Source organism: Phocoena sinus, chromosome 19 (assembly GCF_008692025.1).
Source record: "Phocoena sinus isolate mPhoSin1 chromosome 19, mPhoSin1.pri, whole genome shotgun sequence".
In the NCBI taxonomy this organism is placed as follows: domain Eukaryota; kingdom Metazoa; phylum Chordata; class Mammalia; order Artiodactyla; family Phocoenidae; genus Phocoena; species Phocoena sinus.
This window is the reverse complement of record NC_045781.1, coordinates 15149436-15174076: the sequence shown is the minus strand read 5'-3', so window position 1 is coordinate 15174076 and position 24641 is coordinate 15149436. Positions and strand designations below refer to the sequence as shown.

Sequence of the window (24641 nt, the reverse complement as noted above, 5' to 3'; positions counted from 1 at the left end):
GTCACACAAACACATAGCCACTCTTAGGACACACAATGAAACACGATCATAGACACCTCCACAGCCTTATACACAGCCACAATCTCACACCCACTAAGGCACACACAGTCACACAATTTACTCACCACCATGACACACAAAGACACATTCAGAATTGTGTATTTTCAGCCCGCTCGCGCCAGCGCGCAAAAACCCAAGGCTCTCTGGACACGCCCTGTCCCCGCCCCGGACTCCCAGACCCCTCACCTTCTGCCTCCCCGTGGTCGCGTCCGGGGCCCTGCGAAGCTAAAGACCTCGCCACGACATCAAGAGAGACGTAACGCTGGGCCGCTGTGGACTCTGGGAAATGTAGTCCAGAACCAGACCAGCTACAGAGAAGATGGCGTCCTCATAACCTCAGAGTATGGGCTTGGCCCGTTTGAAGCTGCCCTCGGGAGGCTTCAAAGACGGGGTGGGGTTCCGGCTCCAAACCGTCCACCAGGCTTGAGCTGATCTTCCTCCAAGGCAAAAGTACTCACCCTGAGAGCATCATAATCACAGGAAGAGGCCGCCAAGTTCGCGTGGGAAAGACAGACGGAGAGACATAGAATGTCGACCAGCAAAGCCTTAAGGGAAATGTAGTCCAAGGCCGGAAAAGCGGCGTTGCTGTAGATAGACGGTAATTAGATACCAGCCTGCGCTTGGCCGCGGTGACCGTGCGGGCCTCATCGCGGAGATTTCTGGGAGTGCTCATTCGGCTTCGGAGTGCGCAGGCGCAGCGCACCGAGTGGACATTTTGGTCTTTGTCCGCGGGTCAGTCCGGCCCCTGGATCCACGTGGCGCGAAAATAGGAGGTGGGATGTGGGTGTCTTGGGCCGATGGGGTCTGGGAGGTTGAAGAGAAGGATTCTAGATCTATTGGGGTGCGGCGCGAGGGTGGGGAGTGGGTTGAAGAGCTTCTGGCCTACATGTAGGGTGGGGGTGGGGGCCTCTGAGGAGGGTTCGAGCGTGCATGACCCTGAGTTTGACCGCAAGTTTGATCGGATGTTTGAGATTGAGGGAGAAACTGTGGGTGCAGCATTGTGTATGGTTGTTTCTAAGAGAGAGAGATGTAGGAAACCAGCATTGAGAAAATAACATCCGAGCGGCACTTCCCGTGTCGAAAGTGCTGATAATAACGGTGCCGTCTTCCTGGAACATCTAATTTACTTGAAGATTTTAAGGGTGATATAAAAGCTAAGTGGTAAATACTTTTTAAATGGACTTTTGTATAAAAGCGCGTTTGTTTTTAATTGGGGTAGAATGCAAATCACCGTGTTTTTTTTAAACAAAAATATTTCAAAGGAAATTTTTGTTATGGGGAGCCTGCTTCAAACGGTCTCAAATATTCTGATCTTTGGGGTACTTTAATAGGTCTCCTGTTAATTTAGAGTAAATATCAGTCTTACATGTTGAGAAGCAGTGTCAAATAGTGCAGAGGGCCGAGGACTGGGGAGTCAAGGGTTTGGGGTTCTAGGTTCGGCACGGTTATCCTCGTTCTTTGAAAAAAACTTAGTTCCTTCAGTGTTTATTACATGAGTCTGGACTAGTTAGTTGTTCTAACTCCTAAACGCGTGGAGGTGTTCCCAGGTTGTATGGATTTTGTAAAGTAACGAAAAAGTAAGGAATCCACCTTCAGTTATCCTTCACGTGATTGTAAATAATTGGGGACCAAATCAATATCTACAAATCAGTAGCCTTCAAATAGACAAACCACAGCCAGTTAGAAGGTATAATAGAAGAAAACCATTATTTACAAGAACAGTTTTTTAAAAATTGAGGAATAAACTTAAGAAATGTGCAAAACTATTGGAAAAGAACTTTAAAATACTGCTAAAGGGCATAACATAAGATGTGAACAAATATACAGTGTTTTTCAATAGGAAGACGTCTTAAAGAAGTGTGTGCAAATTTAATTTAAGTAAATTTATTAATTTAATGTTATCCCAATAAAAGTATCCAGTTTTTTTTTTTTTTTGGACCTAGGTAAGCTGATTCTGCACTTCATATGGAAAAATAGACAAGCTAGAATAGCTAGTAAAACTCTGAAAAAGGAAAGCAGTTGGGGTATGGGGAGGTGGGAGCCCAACAGTAACATTTTACTTTTTTTTTTTTGCCACTCCCCTGGGCTTTTGTGATGTTAGTTCCCCAACCAGGTATTGAACAGGCACCCTCAGCAGTGAAAGCGCAGAGTCCTAACCACTGGACCACCAGGGAATTCCCCCAACAGTAACATTTTAAATCCTCAGAAATTAAAATAGTATTGGTATTAGCAGGAAGCAGGCCTATGAAGGGCAATTCAGCAGTATGTATAATAACTACAAATGTATTTTCTTTTTGACTTATTTTACAGATGGAAATTCATTCTTCAAATGTACCTGAATTTACATGAAGTTGTACAGGTACAAGGTTGTTCATTGCAGCAGTGTTTCACATAGGAAAAGATTAGAAACAATTCATGCCCATCAGTAGGAGATTGGTTCAATAAAATTATGATGTATGTATACAACAGAATAATTTGCAGCTCTATAAAAGAATGAGGAGGAAGCTTTCTGTATACTGACACTGAAATAACTCCAGAAATGTATTAAGTGAAAAATGCAAGATGCAGAATATATGGTATGCTTCATTTAGAGTAAGAAAGGGGAGAGATAAGAATATATACTTGTATTTGTTTCCTTTAAGAAACAAGATCCACAGGAAACTAGTAAGAGTGGCTACCTCTGTTGGGGGTAGAGGTACTGGCATAGATAGGACAAGGGCAAATAGCTTTCTATGTTTTGTTTTGTTTTTTTTCCCCTAACTATATGAATTTAGTATATATTCAAAAGTCAAAGTACTTTTTTTTTAAAAGTAGGCCATAGAACCAGACTCTTTCCTCTGCCACTTTGTACCTTGGTGACCTTAGGCAGGTGATCCCTTGTGCCTCAGGTTCTCATCCAGTATTATAGAGAAAATAATAGTATCTGATTCACAGAGTAGTTGTGTAGATGGAGGAGTTCTAAAGAATAGTGCCTTATTACTTAGTAGTACTGGATAAACTTTAAGTAGTACTATTGTTACTATCTACAGAATAATACTTCCTCAGAAATAATGCCATTTGCAACAAGGTGGATGGACCTGGAGATTATCATACTAAGTGAGGTTAAGTCAGACAGAGAAAGACAAATATATGATAGGCAGAATCTTTAAAAAATGATACAAATGAACTTATTTGCAAAGCAAACACTCAGAATGAATTTATGGTTACCAGAGGAAAAGAGTGTGTGTGGGGGGGGAGGTAGACTGGGAATTTGGGATTGACATGTACACAGTACTATATTTAAAATAGATAAGCAACAAGGACCTACTGTATAGCACAGGGAACTCAGATCAATATAATAACCTAAATAGGAAAAGAATTTGAAAAAGAGTGGATACTTGTATGGGTGTAACTAAATCACTTTGCCATACACCTGTAACTAGCACATTGTTAATCAACTATATTCCAATATAAAATAAAAATTTTTAGAAAATTCAGAAAGGGACAAAAAATTTCCTCAGAAACAGTACATTCATTCTTACTGTTTCTGGTAAAATTTTCTGAAAGATTCAGATATGTAGATGCTCTTTTTTAATTTCAATGTTTAAGCTTTTTTTTTTTGACATTTTCTTTTGTAACGGGAATGAGGAAGTTAGAGTTCTTTGTTCAGGTTACATTCATCCTTAGAAATTCATCACTGCCTCCTTCATGAGATTTGTTCTTTGATTTCTATGATGGTTACTTTCTCATGGTTCTAATTCAGAGCCTCTGATGATGTTCTTTAAAAATTCTAATTGTGACCTGTTTTGGGTCAGACTACATCAGAGGTGATCTTCAAATTGCATAACATCAGGACAGAAATATATGACTGGTCCACCATTAGTGATTGTATTTTCCCCTTTATGACCAAAGTGTAATCTGTATGGTTTCATAATTTGGCACAGTACAAATGTCCATTCCCCATCAATCATTTAATGAATGGTTTTAACACCAATAAATAATCCTTAGCTGAATCAATAATTTCTTCAAGGTTGCAAAGTGATTTTCTAGTTTTTTCATTTCTTTTACATTTATTTGATTGCTACCTCAAATTGTGTCAGATTTATCCTGGCTTTTTCTTTAAGCATCATTTTAAAGTTGTGCTCTAATAACTGCAGCTAGTTTTCTTTTTGATAGTCGTATTGTCACAGTTTTAGTCAGTGGACATTCCTTCATGCTAACTCCAGTCTCATTTTAACTTGCCCCCATTTAACTTTGAAAGCTATCTTGCACTCCAGGCCCATCTTGTACCTTCCCTCCCAGACTTGGAATTAGCTATTTCTTCAAGGAGCTCTGGTTCCTTTTACTGGAGAGTGGTATTGGAGACCAAGATCTGGGTGCTGGATGTTCGTTCTCCCCACCATCCCCTCCCCTCCCCTCCCCCATCCCCTCCCCTCCCCTCCCCCATCCCCTCCCCTCCCCCATCCCCTTCCCTCCCCTCCCCCATCCCCTCCCCTCTTTCAGCTTCACTGGCTTCATTGCTGTGCGTGGGCTTTTTCCAGTTGCTGAGAGCGGGGGCCACTCCTCACCGTGGTGCACGGGCCTCCCGTCATGGTGACCTCTCCTGTTGCAGAGCAGGGGCTCCAGGCGCGCGGACCTCAGTAGTTGTGGCGTGTGGGCTCAGCAGTTGTGGCTTGTGGCCTCCAGAGCGCGGGCTCAGTAGCTATGGCGCACAGGCCCAGCCTCTGTGCGGCATGTGGGATCCTCCCGTACGAGGGATCGAACCCATGTCCCCTGCACTGGCGGGCAGACCCAGGGTAGCTCCTGGATGTTATTTTATTGCTGCAGAGGTAATTGTTTCAAGGCCATTTCAGAGATGGAACTAGAAAACCCATTTTGAAAAATCATGAGTTCATATTAGTATTTATAATTCAGTTTAAATGGTTCAGTATTTTTACCTCATACTTAGCTCCTAATTGTTTTTTTTTTCCCGGTACGCGGGCCTCTCACTGCTGTGGCCTCTCCCGTTGCGGAGCACAGGCTCCGGACGCACAGGCTCAGCGGCCATGGCTCCTGGGACCAGCCGCTCCGCGGCATGTGGGATCCTCCCAGATTGGGGCACGAACTCGTGTACCTTGCATCGGCAGGCGGACTCAACCACTGTGCCACCAGGGAAGCCCCAATTGTATTTTATAGTAAAAATTTTGGAACTGGTTAATATAAGTATAGGATTATTTGCTTTATCCTCCACTATAAAAAAAATGGTTTCAGAAATAACAATGTTGATAGTAGTAACCATAAACATACTGTATCATGTGAAAATTTTCTTTGTAGCTATTTTTGTCCTTAGAATGCATCCCAGGAAAGATGTGTAGTCAAAGTTCTCTGTTCTAAAGTCATTTGAAATAAATCCTTTCTTTGAGGAATTATGTTACCAAGTTAATGTACAGTTGAGTTCATTTGTTTCAGTTTGTTTTCAAGTTCAGGGATTACTTTTTCAAAAAATCAATTTGATCATATAAAAAGTAAATAATGCATTTCGGTGATTCAACAAAAACTGTATCTCATAGAGATATCTCATTCTGCTCCCCCCCATCACATTCCTCTCTGTCCCAATTAAATATAGTTTCTTGTTTTTTTGTTTCTTTATCCTTCAAGTAGATTTTTTTTGTTTGTTGGGCCATTAGTGTATGTTTATTCTTCCCTCCTATCCTCCACTGTCCTTACGTAAAAGATGTACTATGTACATCTGTGTTCCTCACTTTCTTCACTTAACAATACGTCCTGGAGATATCCTTTATTAATCATTATATATATATTTTTCTTTTTAACTGCCTTATAAATAAGATGCCATTGTGTGCATGTACCGTAGTTGATTCTGCTCTGGACATTTGGGTTGTTTCCAGTCTTTTGCTGTTACTGCAGTAATGAATAATTTTTCATCTGTGTCATTTTGTACTTATGCAAGATTATCTTTAAAGTAGATTGCTACAAGTAGAATTGCCCATAGGGCTAAGTACTTTCATTTCCATTAGCAATCTAAAAGAACACCTTTCCTCCTAGAACCTTATCATCACAATGTAGAGTTACATATTTTTTTTTTGCCAAAGGAATGAGTGAAAATTGGTATCTCAGTGTAGGTTTAATTTACATCTCTATTATGGGTGAGGTTGAGTATCTTCCGTATGTTTAAGGGCCATATGTACTTATCTGGGAACTCTGTTCATATCCTTTTTCTCCTTTTACTATGGGGTGTCTCTTTCCTCTAGGAGCTGTTAAATTACATTAGAAAGGTTAGCCCTGTGTGAAATGAGTTGCAGTTTTTTTTCCAAGTTTTAAATTTGTGTTTTGATATTGTTCACATTGGCTTTTTTTTTGTTTTGTTTTGTTTTGTTTTGTTTTGTTTTGTTTTTTGCGCTACGCGGGCCTCTCACTGTTGCAGAGCACAGGCTCCGGACGCGCAGGCTCAGCCGCTCCGCGGCATGTGGGATCTTCCCAGACCGGGGCACGAACCCGTGTCCCCTGCATCGGCAGGCAGACTCTCAACCACTGCGCCACCAGGGAAGCCCTGGTTTGTTTTTTTAAACCATGTGGAATCAGGAAGTTTTTATTTTTATGTAATAGATTTATCAGTCTTTCCATTTATGGTCATAGAAAGCCTTTCCCACTCCAAGTTTCACCTATACTTTCAAATCCTTAAAAGATTATAATTTCTATGGGTTTTCATATCCTCGTGTATGATATTTAGGTTTGCATCCAGGTTTATGTTTTTCCAATAGGCTACCCAGTTCTTCCAACACCATTTATTAAAACGCCTTAACTCCACTATTTTAAGATTCCATTTTGATCATATAGTAAATTCTCGTGTTTTTGGTCTATTTCTGGACTTGATATTCTCATCCATCTTCCAGCCTATATTCGTGTACCAATATTTATCTTTTTAGTATGGATGCTTTATAATTTTGTTTTAATATCTATTATAGCTACTCTTCTCTTATTGCTTGTTTTTTTTACAGTTTCCTAATTCTTGTTTATTTTTCTGTGTAAACTTTAGAATCAGCTTGTCTAATTCTAGAAAAAAACTGATATTGCATTAAATTTTGTAAAATAATTTAGCAAAAGGGACATTAGATCTTTATAATATTAAATATTCTTGTCTATGTACATGATATGTGTTGTATATATTCCAGTTTACTTTTGGGTCTTCTAGAGTGGTTTTTGTTTGTTTGTTTGTTTGTTTGCGGTAAGCGGGCCTCTCACTGTCGTGGCCTCTCCCGTTGCGGAGCAGACTCGAGACGCGCAGGCTCAGCGGCCATGGCTTATGGGCCTAGCTGCTCCGCGGCATGTGGGATCTTCCCAGACCGGGGCACGAACCCGTGTCCCCTGCATCGGCAGGCGGACTCTCAACCACTGCGCCACCAGGGAAGCCCTAGAGTGTTTTAATATTTTCTTCATATAGGTTTTAGACACTTTTTACTAAGTTTATTTCTAAGTACTTTATTTTTTATATTGCTGTTATGAATGGAGTCATTGTGCTATATATAAAGCTTGTTGATTTCTTTTTTATATATATAAATTTATTTATTTATTTTTGGCTGTGTTGGGTCTTCGTTACTGTTTGCGGGCTTTCTGTAGTTGCGGTGATGGGGGCTACTCTTCGTTGCGGTGCGCGGGCTTCTCATTGTGGTGGCTTCTCTTGTTGCGGAGCATGGCCTCTAGGCGCATGGGCTTCAATAGTTGAGGCACGCAGGCTCTAGAGCGCAGGCTCAGTAGTTGTGCACGGGCTTAGTTGCTCCGTGGCATGTGGGATCTTCCCGGACCAGGGTTCAAACCCGTGTCCCCTGCATTGGCAGGCGGATTCTTAACCACTGCACCACTAGGGAAGTCCCAAAGTTTGTTGATTTCTATAAGTTAATTTTATTCCCTGCTTAATTTACTGAATTATTGTTTATAATTATATTTTTAAATGAGGCAGTGGGCATCCTTATCTTTATTTAGAGTTTAATAGAAATACCTTCAATATTTTTGCATTAGGTAAGATGCTGGCTTTCATGGTCAGATATAGATTATGATTATCTATATATGTATAAATTACCCATGCTGCCTGGGTCTCTGGGGATGTGAGTAGAAACAAAACGTTTAAGGATGAGACCACTGTTATGCCTCAGATACAACAACCAGGAAAGATCACATTAATCAAGGAAATAAAAATCCCTCTAAACTCTGATAGCTGCAGTCTTAAAAAAAAGTCAAATATAACAAAAATAAGATGTCCACTGCTATTTTCTTTCCATTTCCTCCTTTTGGGTGACGATTTCTTAAATCAGTTTCTCCATTTATCTTTTGTGTTCTTTTTATAGTTTTGCTTGCTTCTTAAAGTTTTTATGTCTTTTTTAAAAAATTAATTTTGTTACATTGTGTTTCATTTTTTATCTACTTGTGGCAGTATTTTCAGGTGAGTTTAACTGTTGGAAAATTATGGTGTTCATTGCCACTGTTTTCTTTAAAGCATCCTTGTATGGACACAGACAAAATATTTTGTGTTTCTCATGTTTGTATGAGGTAGATATTCATAGACAAGTACCAGGAAAAAGGAAACATAGTAGCATTCTATACTTCAAAGCTCATGTGCCTCTTCTAGTGTTTAAAAGCAGAGGGCTTCCACACCTTCTCTGGCTAGATGACCCTAACCTGGTTGAGGCCGACTTTTACCTCCATCTCTCTGTTTCCCATAAATCTTCATAGTACTTGCCTTCCAGGATGATGCATTTGCTTTTTTTTTTTTTTTTTAATGCGGTACGTGGGCCTCTCACTGTTGTGGCCTCTCCTGTTGTGGAGCACAGACTCCGGACGCACAGGCTCAGCGGCCATGGCTCACGGGCATAGCTGCTCCGCGGCATGTGGGATCTTCCCGGACTGGGGCACGAACCCGTGTCCCTTGCATCGGCAGGCGGACCCTCAACCACTGCACCACCAGGGAAGCCCTGCTTTATATTTTTTAATATATAAATTTATTTATTATTTTATTTTTGGCTGTGTTGGGTCTTCGTTGCAGTGCATGGGCTTTCTCTAGTTGTGGCGAGTGGGGGCTACTCTTTGTTGTGGTGCACAGGCTTCTCACTATGGTGGCTTCTCTTGTTGCGGAGCAAGGGCTCTAGGTGCAGGGGCTTCAGTAGTTGTGGCGAGCGGGCTCTAGAGCGCAGGCTCAGTAGTTGTGGCGCATGGGCTTAGTTGCTCCGCAGCATGTGGGATCTTCCCGGACCAGGGCTCGAACCCATATCCCCTGCATTGGCAGGAGGATTCTCAACCACTGCACCACCAGGGAAGCCCCCAAGTACTTTTTAAGCCTGCTCTTTCTGCTTCCCCTGCAGTCTCTTTCTGTTTAATCTAGGTCTTGCTTTCATTAGTTCCGTCTTAGGGTAAGGTCTACTCGTTCTGTAAGGAAATACTAGCTGCAGATTTCTGAACTCTTTAAGTCCTGAGAATCTCCCTCAGCGTTTTGAGTTCTTCCTAGGCTTCTTTGTAACTTCTTTAGGCCTCCTGTTTGGGTTTCCCTTTGGCAGAGGTACATGGAGTTTGGGGGTTTGTCTTTTCTTTTGTGGCTAGTCTTGTTCATGATTAGACTTCATTACAACAGTTCTCACTCAGGGTGAATCCCTCATTCTGAGAATGAATATCTGCTAGTTATTTCTGAGATCTGTTACCTCAAAGACTTCTCGCTATTATCTAGTCTTTCTTGCTACACCTATTACACTATTGTGGTTCCTGTACCACTTCGGCTATTTTGGGTTTTTGGTCCGTACTTACAAATAATTTAGAGTTAACATAAATTTTCTCTACTAGTTTCACTACAGATGTAGCGTATGGATTAGCTTCTTGCCCCCTTGTTCCACCCTCCCCATTACCCCATTATTTTTGATGTTTTATATGGTTTTCAGGAAAAGTATTTGAAAGATTGAAACTAAACAGCCACCATGCTCCTGTGAAACCTTTCCTTGTGTCCTTGACCTTTGTGTTCCTAGGATTCCATCCTTGACCATCTTCACGGACTGTGTATGTTCTCTATAAGCAGTCACAGTAGTATTCCACCTGTCTTCAACAGCAGTGATATTCTGACAACTGACAAATTCCCATTTCCATTCTAGGCTGTTCTGAGCTCCTAATTTATATATGCAGTTGTGTAATGGATATACTTGCCTGCATGATCCTCAGAAACCTGACACTCTGAATGTCCAGAAGATCAAACTTGATCTCCTTTTGCAGGGTGTTTCTAGGCAACTCGCTCTCTCATGTTTATCTCTGTGTACATTACTGTTTAAAGCAGGCTCTAAGCCTTCCATCTGCCACACCCCAGTACAAGCTGGTGACCAAGCTTTTTCAATGCATAGTAGATAGAGTGTATAAGTAGTAACTTAGGATTTTGCTTTTTTTTTTTAATGATTTCAACTTTATAGAAAAGTTGCATGTACCCTTTCTAGAGAAGGGTATATGTGCAGAAAAGTCCCATATACCCTTTACCGAAATTCACCAATCATTTACTTTTTTATTGCTTTATTTTTCCTTCTCTTATTCTCCAAATATGTGTGTACATTTTTTTTCTGAACTATTTGAGACTAAGTTGTATACATGCTCCCTTTATCTGCAAATACTTCAGCATAAATTTTCTAAGAACAAGGACATTCCTATACATAACCATGGTACAGTAATCAAAATCAGAAAATATAATGCCAATACTATTGTTTAATTCAAAATCCATATTCAAATTTTGTCCATTGTCCCAATAATGTTCTTAAAAACGGTTTTTTTGAATGTGTGAATGAACATATATTTACAGGACATTTTTAGTATATAGTTTCTTTCAGAGGATATTGCTAACAAAGTAAATATTAGGACTCCAGGAAAACTTCAGTTTTTATTCCTGAATACTGTCAAGAACAACTTTATCCATGTGGCTTAGTTCTGTTAGGTGTATGTTGTTATAGTCATAGATATGAGTATTGAATTTCATCCAGGAATAAGGGCCACAGTTAAAATCCACTTAGGAGCCTACATAGGAATGTGGTGCTAGAGAACAGTAGCAGCCAGTCATGTAAGGTATGAACAGCTTTTCCTATGTAGGTCAAATTTTCAAAATACATTCCCTCTTTCTTCCTCCATTTCTGGATGTGTGGAGCCTTAAAAGGTTGAAAGAGTGTATGGCTTTGAAATTCAGGACCCAAATAGTCCCTTTGCTCATATAGATGTGTGTGCTTTAATCTCTAAGACAAAAAGTCATTACTTTGTTCTTTTTCACAGGGTCGCTTCCTTGTGCATTCCTGGAGACTGCACCTTCCTCATCCTTCAGAAGGCCAGGAGGCCCCAGGGCTCAGCCTGAGTTCTAGGACAGAACTTTGGCTCCAGCATTAACATTCTAGTGCTGTGTCATTTCCCCAATAGCAGGTTATAAGCTGGCCAAGCTGTCTGTGATCCTCTGTTGAAGCAAGAAGACGAACTGTGGATGTTGGAGAAAGAAGTGTAAAGGAAATTTGTCCAGGTGAGTGCATCACAACCAGGCAGGTCACAGTTGTTCAGTCGGCATTGCCACCTCTGAAATGCTTTTAAGGATGTTTTCTTACAGGCCCTAGTCTTAGAATACCACTTGATATGAATTCTTTAGAAACCTGAAGGACATTTCCAGTCATTTTTTCTTTTAGTAGTCTACTCCTTTAATCAGATGCTAGAGGACCAGGTTCCCCTCTTACCTTTATTCTGCATGTCAGCACTTCACACTTCATTTGTACTGTCTCTGTGTCATTGTTCTCTCTCTTATGATGCCCTCGGTTTCATATCCCCTGATGTGTATAGACTCCTTTGTGCATTCTTTTATATGTCTTAAGTCTTTATATATTATCTGATATTTAGGTTCCTTTTTATTACTTACCAATTTCTCTAATTCTTTTAGTGGTTAAATGCCTCAGCATTATATTTTGCATCTGTAATCACACTTCCTGTTGTCTTCTTATCCAACGTCCCCATTATACATCAACAAACTCCTGCCTCACTCCCTTCTGCCCCCCTGTACCTCTTTCAGAAGTTTTTGCCTTAGAAGTCAATTCTGCCTGTCTGCTGTGTGTGTGTGTATGGATGTATGAGTCTGTATTTGTTTTTTAGTTTAATGTGAATTTGTAAAAATTTTTGAACATCAGGTATACAGTGAAAAAGTCTGCTGTTCTGACCCTGAGTCCTGTAGTTCTTTTTCAAAGATGCAGTCACTTTTAAGAGTTTCACATGTATCCTTCTTGAGGTAGTCTACGAATAAACCAGCATATATTATGTATCTGTGCTGCAAATATGAATATATATAAGCCCTCAGTTTTCCTTTTCATGTAAATGGTGGTATGTATTCTATTGTGTACATAGTTTTCTTTTTTTCTGTATCAACATTTAATTTGTTTAACCTGTCTCGTACTAATGGACATTTAGGTTGTTTCCAGGCTTATGCAATTGAAGATGAATGTGCATATACTTGTTTATATGTCTTTGCAGATATAGTTACATCATAATTTACTCTAAGTGGAAGTGCTGGGTCAAAGTTATGTTTTTTTATAGATTTGATAGAAATAGGCATATTGTTCTCAAGAGAAGTAAACCAATTTACATTTCTACCAACGTAGTATATTCGTATATTCAATAAGTATTTACTGAATGATTTGAATTTGGCACCAGTTCAGTTACTAGGGAAATGTCAGTGATCAAAGCAGTAAAAAATTCTTCTTTTTTCTTTTGGCGGTACGCGGGCCCCTCACTGTTGTGGCCTCTCCCGTTGCGGAGCACAGGCTCTGGACGCACAGGCTCAGCGTCCATGGCTCACGGGCCCAGCCGCTCCGTGGCATGTGGGATCTTCCCGGAGCGGGGCACGAACCCATGTCCCCTGCATCGGCAGGCGGACTCTCAACCACTGCGCCACCAGAGAAGCCCAAAAATTCCTCCCTATTGAGGCCTATATTCAAATTGGGGAAGACAGACTATGAATAAATAGGTAAAAGATATATTCTGTCAGTTGGTGATGAGTCCTATGCAGAAGAGTAAAGCAAGGAAAACTGGCATAGAGAGGGCAAGTTGAGGGGTTATAATTTTAAAGAAGTTGGTCAAGGAAAGGTCTCATTAAGAGGATGGCATTTAAGACTATGAGAGTGGGGAGTGCAGTATTTGGTGGAAGAGCGTTCGGCTAAAAGGAACAAAATCTTAAAAACCCTGAGGCTGAAGTGTGCTGTTCAAGAAATAATGATCAGGGCAGTGGGCTGGAGCAGAGTGAACAAAGGAAATAAGAATAGGTTTGTTTAGGTTAACAGGCCAAATCATAGACTTTGGCCTTTATTCTGAGTGATTTTGGGAGACCATCAAAGGGTTTTGAGGTAAATCACCAAATTGTATGAAGCCAGTAGTCAAGCAATAAATATTGTTAAATACCATAATTCATTTATCCCTTGTGGCTCAAGCCACCATTAGATGCTTTGCAAGTTGGCAAGGTATCAAAGCTGAGTGTATTCAAGTTTGCTGACATATGGAGGAAGAGTTACTCTACTCCTCTCTGCTTAATAACCATTCCCTAAACATTGATTCTTCTCTCCTTGTCAGATAGAACTGCTTTCCTGTTTTTTCTCCCTGCTCCTCCCAGGCATGTGAACCTGAAGGAATTCTGGGTTCTTTTTTTTTTTTTTTTTTTTTTTTTTTTAATTTTTATTATTTATTTGGTTGTGCCAGTTCTTAGTTGTGGCTTGGTAGCTCCTTAGTTGTGGCTCACCGGCTCCTTAGTTGCAGCTCGTTTCCTCCTTAGTTGCGGCACTGCTCGTGAGCTCCTTAGTTGGCAGCTTGCCGGCTCTTTAGTTGTGGCATGTGAACTCTTAGTTGCGGCATGCACGTGGGATCTAGTTCCCTGACCAGGGATCGAACCCAGGCCCCCTGCGTTGGGAGCTTGGAGTCTTAACTACTGCACCACCAGGGACGTCCCAGAACTGCTTTCCTTTAAAAGCCTGTTAGGATAATTGAGATTGTAATATGCTCTACCACCCCAAAAAAATACTCTAATAAAAATGAAATATTTGGAGAAAAAAGCAGGGGGATTTGAGGTGAGGAGTGAAAAGATCAGAATTACAGTTTGGCTGCTATAAAGAAAACATGGTAGAGGGGATTAATGGGAGGCTATTGCAGTAATCTAGGTAGTAATTGTACTTAGTGACACACAGTCAGATTCTTAAGATATTTTAAAGAAACAGCTGACAAGATTGACTTATTTTATGTTGGTTATAAGAGAAAGAGGAGTTGTTGATGACTGTTTAACTAGAAGAGGATGAGTTACCATTTACTGAGATAGGAAGACTTCAGGAATTTGGGGAGATCACGAGTTTTCTTTTGGACTCGTTATTTGTGACATATCTACTGGTCCATCATCTAAGTGCATATTCAGGTAGACAGTTGGATGCACAAGTCAGGAATTTAGGGAGATAGAAACTTGTGATGACTTCTGTTTTGCTGTACTAATAAGCTGCTTTATTCAGTGATGGTGTCTCTGCATTTCCTTGCTCAGTGTTAACTTTTCTTACCATCCAGGGATGCCAGAGTGTCCACCAAGTCTCCTGCATCCAGCCTACATTCCTGGATTCTGTTGTTAGAAACAAGGAGGTAGTGATAATGGCCCTTGAAGCTGTGCCTTTTGTTTTTGGAGAGCATTGTGCATGAGAGCTCTTCCTAAAAACAGCAATGGCAGCTGCCCACTCATATCCTTTCTCATAAGACATTAGAATTATAGCTACTTCCTACTCTTATCAACAACGCCGTTTTCCCTTTTTTTTTTTCTTCTTTATCTTTCTCCTTCACAGGCATAAAGTGAGCAGAGATGTCTTTATCATTTTAGAAGAAAGCATCTATTTATGTTATGTTTGAGTCCCTCCTCTAGGAATTCTCTCCCACTTCAGCTTGATTGGTGCTTTGATGGCCTGAGATGTTGCTTTTTCTGTCTTAAGTGTTTCCTTATCTTTTGAGCCCCCCCCCCCAATCCTCTTACTGGAGGTGGCTTCTGGAACTTTGTATTCTGCCTTTCCTCCTTCCCTTTATAAACTGATTCCTAGAAAGTGACTCATTCATTCTGAAGTTAGAAGTAATTCTTTCTATAAATATCAATTTTTATTTTGGCACCTCCAGGCTTTTTGTCTTGCCCACCATGATTTTACCTGTTTACGGGATAAACAACTGTCCAATTGACTTCATTTTCATTGTGTCAGACCGTGAAATCATTAATATCCTACCCAAATTAGAGATTTCAGCTCATTATTTCAGGTCCAGACGTTAACTTCAAACCATTTTCAAATTAGGTCTGGATTATTTCTTTTCTTATGGTCCTTGTGATATGGTCAGTCAAACCTTTTAAAAGATATACTTTGCTCTAATCAAGAGAGGGCATATTAACCATGTGAATATAAATGTGAACATATTTCCTTTCTATAAAATTATTTGAATCTTGGCCTTTGATTATGAAATACCCTACCTATTTAGTTCCTGCTTATTTAAACCTGTTACTTCCTCTTTTTTTGATCTCCTTTCTGATTGTCCATCCTGCTTCACATTTTCCACAGAAATTCAAAAGTCCTTAGTAAATACCATCTTAAGTGGTTTTTTTCTGTTTGTTTTTATGTCTGGATATCTTATGAACTTGTTGAAAGGAAGGCCCATGTTTTATATTTTGTTTGCAGTTTTGATTACACGTGTAACTTGTTAAATCTGAATTATTATTGTGGAACATTTGTTTTTTTAATCAATTCTTAACATCTTCAAACACCATAAAACACTGAAAGAAGAGTACAGTGATCTCCTCTATACCCACCACACAGATTCAATAGTTAGTATTTTGCCATGTTTGATGTATCTGTATCCCAGTGCATGTGTATTGTGTGCACTACAGCACACAAACAGCATGACATTTCACTCCTAAAAAATTAAGTAAGCATTTTCTAAAAATACTGGCAGCCCTCTATATAACAAAAATACTGTTACCACACATTAGATGATTAGTCATAATGTGCTAATATTGTGTAAGAGTCCGTATTTAGATTCCCCAGTTATCTCCAAAATACTTTCTGTAGCTTTTTGCTTTTTTTTTTTTTGGCCTCTTCGAGCCTTGTGGGTTCTCAGTTTCCTGACCAGGGATTGAACCCAGGCCACAGCAGTGAAAGCGCCAGATCCTGACCACTAGATGACCAGGGAGCTCCCTCTATAGCTTTTTTTTAAATACCAGAATCCAGTCAAGGTTTAAACTTTGGGTTTGGTTGTTGTCTTTTTAGTCTTTAAACTCTAAACTGTCCTCCCCTCCTTTTTTCCCCCTTGGTAATGCCCCCTATATTTAAAAAATACTTGCTATCAGCCATCCAAAGAAAAGAGTGGAGCTGTTACTGCAATCCAGCATCTCAGATTAGAGTTAGCATGTTAAGACTTAGCTACATACAAATTTGGGTTTAAAAATATTTCATATGAAACATTTATTTTAAGAAAAGTGAATGTGACTGTGATTAGTAGTTAAGGGAAAGATGTTTAGAAGTAAGAGACAAGATTGGAGAAGTCTTTTTAAGAGCATGTTAGTGGAGCTGCTTCCAGGAGGTTCTGTGAATTCTAAGAAGTGTAAAAAATAGGAGGGGATCAGGCTAAGCCAAAGGATATAAGGAACATAATATGTGTAATTGTGACTCACTGATTGCATATTTAACATGCTTGGCAGGCTTTTCCTCAGGGCCTCTGAACTTACTTAACTACTGCTTAGAATGCTCTTCCTCCAGATCACTCTTTCTTCCTTCATGTCTTGAATCTTGCCTTCTCAGAGGCCTCTCCATCTGAAATTGAAACTCTATCCCTTCCCTAATTTTACCCCATATCACTTAAAACGTGTTAACAACCCATCTCCTTCATTTGTTTACTATTTGTCTCTGTCCACTAGAATATAAACTTGATGGGTGCAGAAAATTTTGTCTGTTTTATTCAGTAGTATTTATCCCTGGAGCTTAGAACTGTGCCAGGCACATAGTAGGAAAGAAGAAGGTATTTGTGGAATGAATAATGAGAAATGTTTTGAGCATCAGGTTCTCAAAGTTTTTTGGTCTTAGGAACTCTTAACATTTTTTTTTTCTTTTTCTTACATAACAGCTTTATTAAGATATAATTCAGCTAACCAGATCTACCCTTTTAGGATATACAGTTCAGTAGTTTTTCATATATTCACAAAGTCATGCAGTCATCACCATTATCACATTTTCATCACCACAGAAGGAAACCCAGTACCCAATAGCAATAAAATTTACAGTCCTAAAACTTGAGGACCCGCAAAGAGCTTTGGTTTACTATGTGGACTTTTGTGATGTTTACTTTATTTAACAAAAAATTGAAACTTTTAGAAACATTTATTAATTAAAAAAAACCCCATCACATATAAACTTACATTGTTTCTTAATAAAAATAACAATTTTCCAAAATAAAAAAATTTAGTGAGAAGAGTGGCATTGTTTTGCATGTTTGTAAATATCTTTATTGTCTGGCTTAATAGGAGATAGCAGAATCTGCTATTGTAACCTGTTGTTTTGGTTGAAGTATATTAAAAAATTGTGGCTTCACACAGATGTAGTTAGAAAAGGGAGAAGTATTTTAGTAGCCTTTTCAGATAATTGTAAATATTCTTTGGTACTATACCAACACTTGACAAGTGATCATTTTTTTTAAGATTAGCCATAATGTGAAATTTGAAACACATTTTTTTTGTTCTCTTACATAAAATCCATTGGTTTGTCTTAAACTTTGAATGGATCTCTTACGCATGCATGATTTTGTAATACGCATTTGTCTGTTGAATTATGGAGATCTTTAAAATGTTGATGTATCTCACTATACAATATCAAAACATCACAGTTTGTTAACATCACCAGTCTCATTAGAAAAGTTTTTTAAGTATTGGGAAGCTATCAGTCTCATGGTGGAGGATTTGTGGTTTTCCAAAATTCTAATTTTTGTTTGAAAACTTGAATTCTATCATTGGCAACATATACTGTCAATTTTCCTTGAGATGATATCTTACTTTGTTCTGTCTGAAGGAAGTTCCTGGCAAACAATACCCAAGGCTTAATAACCATAGTTTGTAAGGCATTTATTAATTTATTTAAAGCAAATTAGTGGTGCTCCAAAAAATAAAGTAAAAAATGGTGCTTCATGAGAAAAGTGGCTAGGTTTAGCTCACAACTTAGATGATTTGCCCAAGTGCTTTTCCTTGCTTGGTTTCCTATATTTAGCACAGACTCCCTTGGACTTTCTTCAGAATAGTTCAAAGCCCTCTCAATACTTGTTTCCACATGGTCAAATGCATTGGGAAGTCTCCTTCCATTTTTCCCCTTAGAGATATTACTTCTAGAATTTTTGTCTTCCTGCTTCAGTCTAGACTGGCTGTACTCTGACTTGATAGTCAGCTTTTACCTTATAGCTTTTCATCACCATTATCATAGAAATTTTCTTCACTTTTTCCCCTATTCATCCCCTCTTTTTTGGATTCTATATCTGTTGCCTTCTCTGTCTACTAATTTTGGTGGAACACATCTTCTAGTACCATCCTGGGAGAAAAGGTGCATTTTTGGGCGTTTGCATATCTGAAAAATGGATTTATTTGACTGTCTTATTAGATTGATAGGCTAAGCTTAAAATTTTTCTCTCAGAATTTTCTCTCTAGCTTCCTGTCTTTCTGTTGGGAAATTTTATTCTGATTCCTTTTTCTTTGAATGATACATGTTCTTTTTTCTGAGAGCATTTATGGCCTCTTTTCTGTTTTGAAATGTCACAGTGATGTGTCTAGGTATGCATCTTTATTATTCATTGTGTGGGGTACCAAGTGGGCCTTTTAAGAATTCTAGAGAGGACTTCCCTGGAGGTCCAGTGGTTGAGACTCCGCACTTCCACTGCAGGGCACAGAGGTTCGATATTTGGTTGGGGAACTAAGATCCTACATTCTGCGTGGTGTGGCCAAAAAAAAAAGGAAAGAAAGAAAAAAAGAGGGGAAAAAAGTCTCTAGAGGGAATTCCCTGGCATTCCAGTGGTTAGGACTCAGCGCTTTCACTACTGGGGGCCCGGTTGGATGCCTGGTTTTAGGGAACTAAGATCCTGCAAGCTGAGGTGTTCCCCCCCAAAAAACAAACAAAACTTCTACTAGGAAATGACACTTGTCACCTGTGCTCATATTAACAGTATGACCCCTCTGTGCTTAGGAGACTCTGTTATTGGTGAATGGTAATACAGTCTGCTTTACCACCTTCCCCCTCACCACCCCCTCAACCCCAGTCTTAATTTGTAAGGGAACTTTTTCTTTCTGCTTCTTGCTTACAGAATCCTGTTATTGTTTCACTGATAAAATATCTTCTCATAACTGTGATTGGTTTTTAGGGTTTTGTTGTTTGCTGTGCCTTACCTTTATTTCCTTAGACTTTCTTCTTTCTCTCAATGTTGATCTGTCATGTTAGTGGGGTTCCTCTAATGTGTGTGGAACACTGGCTGCACGGTCATACTTAAGAATGATTCACTAAAACGTAAGCTCTTTCATGCCTGGGTGCTTCTAGTCATCTGGTAGGCTTTAGTGGGTGAAAAATAGAATGCCTCATGGACTCAGGGTCTCCTTCTGCAGAAGTGTTATACTGCCTTACTCTCATGAACTCAGGTGTGGCCAGGTACTTCGTTTCAGCAAAAAAAAAAAAAAAAAGAGTACAAGTAACAAGTATCATCTTAGATGGTGGGCATCCTGTTTAAGTTTTTCACTGGCCTTTCAGTTTGTCCAGAAAAGGGTCCTTTCATATCCTGCTCACAGGTTGCCAACAATTTTGGGCATCAGCTGCATATTGGAACTGGAGGTTTCACCATATTACATATAGATCCCATTGATTTCAGTATAGCACCTGTCATCTCATTTGTTGAGTGTCCCTGAGACTAGAGCTACTCTGATTAAATTTCTGCAAAGAATAACTTCCATTTCTTACAGAGGAGTGGTCCTTTGTCCTCCTGACTGACAGTAGAGGTCCAGCTGTAACTCACACAACCTTTTTTTTTTTTTAACCCAGCAACAATCCTTCATTCCTTGTTTTGACATACTTGATTTCCCTTCATTTCCTGAATCTTTCTGATATTTTGTGGCACAAATTTGCTTGCTTGACATTGGCATCCTCTTCTGGAATACCTTTATGTTATTCGAACTTCCTCAGCTCTTCTGTGTATTGAAAATCTTCCATGTACTTTATGTTATCAAAATTTTTGTTAATACCTGTGTGTATTGATGTCTCCTATCATATTCTTTTTTCTTGTGAGTTTGTACCATTTTCCCTTTTCTTGTCATTTTAATGGAGTTTTAGAAGGAAGCAGTTGATTTTTCCTTTTTCCATTTCTTAGGAATCCCAGGTAGACTTTCTTAATTTTATGTGGTCACCTCTTTATCCTGTTTGTTAATTCCTCATTTTTTGTTACATTCAATTTGCTGGATTATGAAATAAGAAAGATTATTTTTCAAGAATAATCTAAGCTTTATGTACATATGAATGTTAATTTTCAACCAGGGGTCCTCTATAAAGGTTTCCTTCTCAAAATTTAGTTGGAGACATTGGTCATGAGGCTTCTTTCATACTGTTGAAGTGGGCTACCCGAGTTCATCCCCAAAAGCACAATCTGAAATTTTATTACTAGTAATGGGAAAATTCATAAATAATGATGATAACATAAAGCTAACATTTATTGAGTGCTTACCATGTGCCAGCCACAGTTCTAAGCACATTGACTCCTTTAAATGATGATTCTTTGTACTCCATTTTAGAAGAAGCCTGAGAAGATGATGAGCAGATAGAGAGGCAACAAGACTTGGGAGGCAAGTTGCATCCAGCTCCAGTAAAGTACAGACTGAGGAAAAAAGCAGTGAATATAAGAAAATTGGAAAAATACTTCCTCTGATCTCAAACCTTATATCTTTTAAGGCAACACCTTTTTCAACTTAAGCTAGAAAGAGTTTGAAACACAATTTAGACTTAGTTGTGTAGGAAAGAATCATCAATTAGTTTGGAAATCCTGCCACAGCTTACTCCTTGTGGTAATAACCCCCTTTAGGTGTAAATCAGTGTGGAAATGCCTTCATTTAAAAAATTTTGAACCCCATATGATATCAGAGCATTCATACTGGAGAGAAAACCTATGAATTTACTGAATGTGGTAAAACTTTCACTCACATGTTGCACCTCATAAATGTAGAAGTCAGGCTGGAGAGAAACCCTGTGCTTCTAAGGAATATTGAAAAACCTTTAGCTAGATAACAAATTGAGTAGAAGAAAATTCATACTGGAGAGAAACCAGTGAATGTAACAAAACTTCATTTGAGTATTAGAAAATTTAGAGTTGAAGAGAAAGCTTTGAAGGTACTAAGTATGATAAAGTTTTCTCTTGAACCTTATCTCTTACTCTGCATTTGAAAGGTCATACACAGAGAAGCCCTACAAATGTAAGAAATGTGGAAATACCTTCAGCTAAAAGTAAATTCTCATTCATCAAAAAATTCATACTGGAGAGAAATCTTGTGAATGTGGGAAAGCTTCCATTCAGATGTCACACCTCAGTCAGCAGAGAATTTGTAGTGGGGAAAACCCCTTTGCCTGTAAAGTATGTGGGAAAGTCTTCAGCCACAAATCAACTCTCACTGAGCATGAGCATTTTCATAATAGAGAGAAACCTTTTGAATGTAATGAATGTGGAAAAGCATTCAGCCAAAAGCAGTATGTTATTAAACATCAAAATACCCATACTGGAGAGAAGCTTTTTGAATGTAATGAATGTGGAAAATCCTTCAGCCAGAAGGAAAACCTTCTTACCCATCAGAAAATTCACACTGGAGAGAAACCTTTTGAGTGTAAGGATTGTGGGAAAGCTTTCATTCAGAAGTCGAACCTCATCAGACACCAGAGAACTCACACAGGAGAGAAGCCCTTTGTATGTAAGGAGTGTGGGAAAACTTTCAGTGGCAAATCAAACCTTACTGAGCATGAGAAGATTCATATTGGAGAGAAACCCTTTAAGTGTAGTGAATGTGGAACAGCTTTTGGTCAGAAGAAGTACCTCATAAAACATCAAAATATTCACACTGGAGAGAAACCCTATGAATGTAATGAATGTGGAAAAGCCTTCTCTCAGCGAACGTCACTTATTGTACATGTGAGAATTCATTCAGGTGATAAGCCTTATGAATGCAATGTATGTGGAAAAGCCTTCTCTCAAAGTTCATCTCTTACGGTGCATGTGAGAAGCCATACAGGTGAGAAACCCTATGGTTGTAATGAGTGTGGGAAAGCTTTCTCTCAATTCTCAACCCTTGCTCTACATTTGAGAATACACACAGGTAAGAAGCCTTATCAATGTAGTGAATGTGGGAAAGCTTTCAGCCAGAAATCACACCATATTAGACACCAGAAAATTCATACTCATTAAAAACCTGTGGATACATGAAAGGTGTTCATCAGGAATTTACGTCTCATATCAGAAATAATCATTCTGAAGGAAAGCATCACAAATGAGAGAAACAAAAGCTAAAAACTTAAAGGATACCAGAGAATTCATCCTGAAGAGAAAGACATTTGTATGATAATATCCAGCAAAAAAAAAAAAAAAAAAAACATACAGCACAGGTAATGCTGAAACTTTAGATGCATTTCCACTAAAATTGGGAATGGAAAACATGTTTAACATTGCCGTCTGCATGGATCTGGAGATCTTCACCAATGTAAAAAAAAAAAAGGTTGCAAGTATTAGGAAGAGACCTTTATGGTATTGATTTAGCAGAACAGAAGAGATTCTGGAAACACCTATGCATTTATTAGAATTTATAATATAGAAATGGCATCAGGAGATGAGAATATAATGGGACTATTTAAAAAATGATTTGGAGGTAATTTGTTCTCCAAGGGACAAAAAAAAATACGAACTATACACAAAGGTAAGATCCAAGGGGGTTAGGTTAAAAATAGTAATATGAAAAATTTATATACTGAAAGGGTTATGACCTTGGGAGTTGGGAAACATTCCTTATAGCAAATTGAAAAACACCTAGCAATTCTACTCTGAGTTTGTATGCTCAGGAAATGTGTACCAGGCTATTTACTGTGGCATGATATGTTGTAGTCATAAATTGGAAACAACTTAAATGCCCATCAGCAACAAAATGGAAAGTACTTATGATGGAATACTGTATATCTGTAAAATGTAATAAGTGAGATCTATATGTATTACAGAGAAAGATCTCAAAAATCACGTTGAGGGGGAAAGATAAAGTTGCAGAATGACATATATTACGATGACAGTTTTGTAAATTTGAATAAAACTTCCCTCAAAATTTCAGTGCTATATATTGGTAATGGATACATATATGTATGTATGTTTTTTAAATGTTTTTGAAATGGTTTGGAAGGATACAGACCAAACTCTTGATAGTGGTTGCCTGTGAAGAGTGGAGAAGGGAAGGGAATGCGTGTGGGAGAGGGGGGGGATTGGATTGGTTAGAGGGGACTTCAGTTTTATATATAAACGTCCATTTCTCTTTAAAAAAAAAATACTGCAAGAAAATATATTGAAATACTGGTTAATTCTGGATTGTGGTATATGGATATCTTGTCTTATTTTTTGTACTTTTCTGTATTTTTAAATTTTCTCAAAATTAACAAGAATGGGGGTGAGGATGGGAACACTGTACCTATAGAAATCATGTTCTAATGGATTCATTCGCAGTCAGCTACTAAACTTTTTATAGAAAATATTTCTAAAATTTTATCGATGAGTGGATGGACTTGCTCTCTATGTAGTATGAAATTATCTATTTTATTAAAATTAAAAATGACAGCATAATCCAAATCTGTTTTAATTTATTTTTACATGATATAGTGTACACTATATGGTCTACACGTTTCTAACACTTTTGTGACATCATTTGAACTTAGGAATTTTTAAGAACATTTAGTTTAAATAAGGATACACACACAGACTTCATATAATTTGTGTTTTTCAGATAAACTGACTTTGGAATGACCATTTTGCTGTCCTGTAAATTTCCATGGGAACAGCATATGCATTGAAAGTAAAGGTTTTGATTTTTTTTTTTTTTTTTTTTGCAGTATGCGGGCCTCTCACTGTTGTGGCCTCTCCCGTTGCGGAGCACAGGCTCTGGACGCGCAGGCTCAGCGGCCATGGCTCACGGGCCCAGCCGCTCCGCGGCATGTGGGATTTTCCCAGACCGGGGCACGAACCCGTGTCCCCTGCATCAGCAGGCAGACTCTCAACCACTGCGCCACCAGGGAAGCCCCAGAATCGTCACTTTAGTATGTCAGTAGGCAGATGACCTGAACTTCCTAATAAGTACATTTGTCTTACTCTATCCTAATAGATACAAGTGACCAGATTATTGGAAACCTGAATCATTATTAGTCAAGATTTATAAGATAAATTGTGGTTACTCCCACATTGCCCACGTTGCCAGGATACATATTAATAGCTACCTTATATCATACCCAAACCATGTGAGGGACCATTAAACATCTTTATCCTTGCCCCAAGCC

The 24641-nt window shown here is 38.9% G+C and overlaps 2 protein-coding genes across 8 annotated transcripts in view; one reads left to right on the top strand and one right to left on the bottom strand.

Moving 5' to 3' along the window:
* ZNF565 (zinc finger protein 565) overlaps positions 1-748 on the bottom strand; it is a 33420-nt gene extending 32672 nt beyond the window's left edge. Inside the window, exon 1 of one of the 2 annotated variants that reach the window (XM_032614584.1) lies at positions 247-748. The gene's annotated coding sequence lies outside the window, so the exon portion shown is untranslated. The remainder of the gene's footprint in view (positions 1-246) is intronic. The other variant, XM_032614585.1, reaches the window with a different exon arrangement.
* ZNF146 (zinc finger protein 146) lies at positions 335-23934 on the top strand. Of its 6 annotated transcripts, none has more exons than XR_004347100.1 (4): positions 361-833; positions 2371-2419; positions 11314-11551; positions 20870-23642. XR_004347100.1 is itself a non-coding variant. In XM_032614636.1 (4 exons), the coding sequence occupies exon 4, from the start codon at positions 21646-21648 to the stop codon at positions 22522-22524; it is 879 nt and encodes a 292-aa protein (XP_032470527.1). In that variant the 5' UTR covers positions 702-833; positions 2371-2419; positions 11314-11551; positions 21519-21645; the 3' UTR covers positions 22525-23934. The 6 variants fall into 6 exon arrangements, 4 of the variants coding, with proteins under 4 accessions (XP_032470531.1, XP_032470527.1, XP_032470530.1 ...); XM_032614636.1 differs by having other exon boundaries at positions 702-833; positions 21519-23934; XM_032614637.1 differs by lacking the exon at positions 361-833 and adding an exon at positions 977-1221 and having other exon boundaries at positions 21519-23934.
* Positions 23935-24641: the final 707 nt, after the last annotated feature.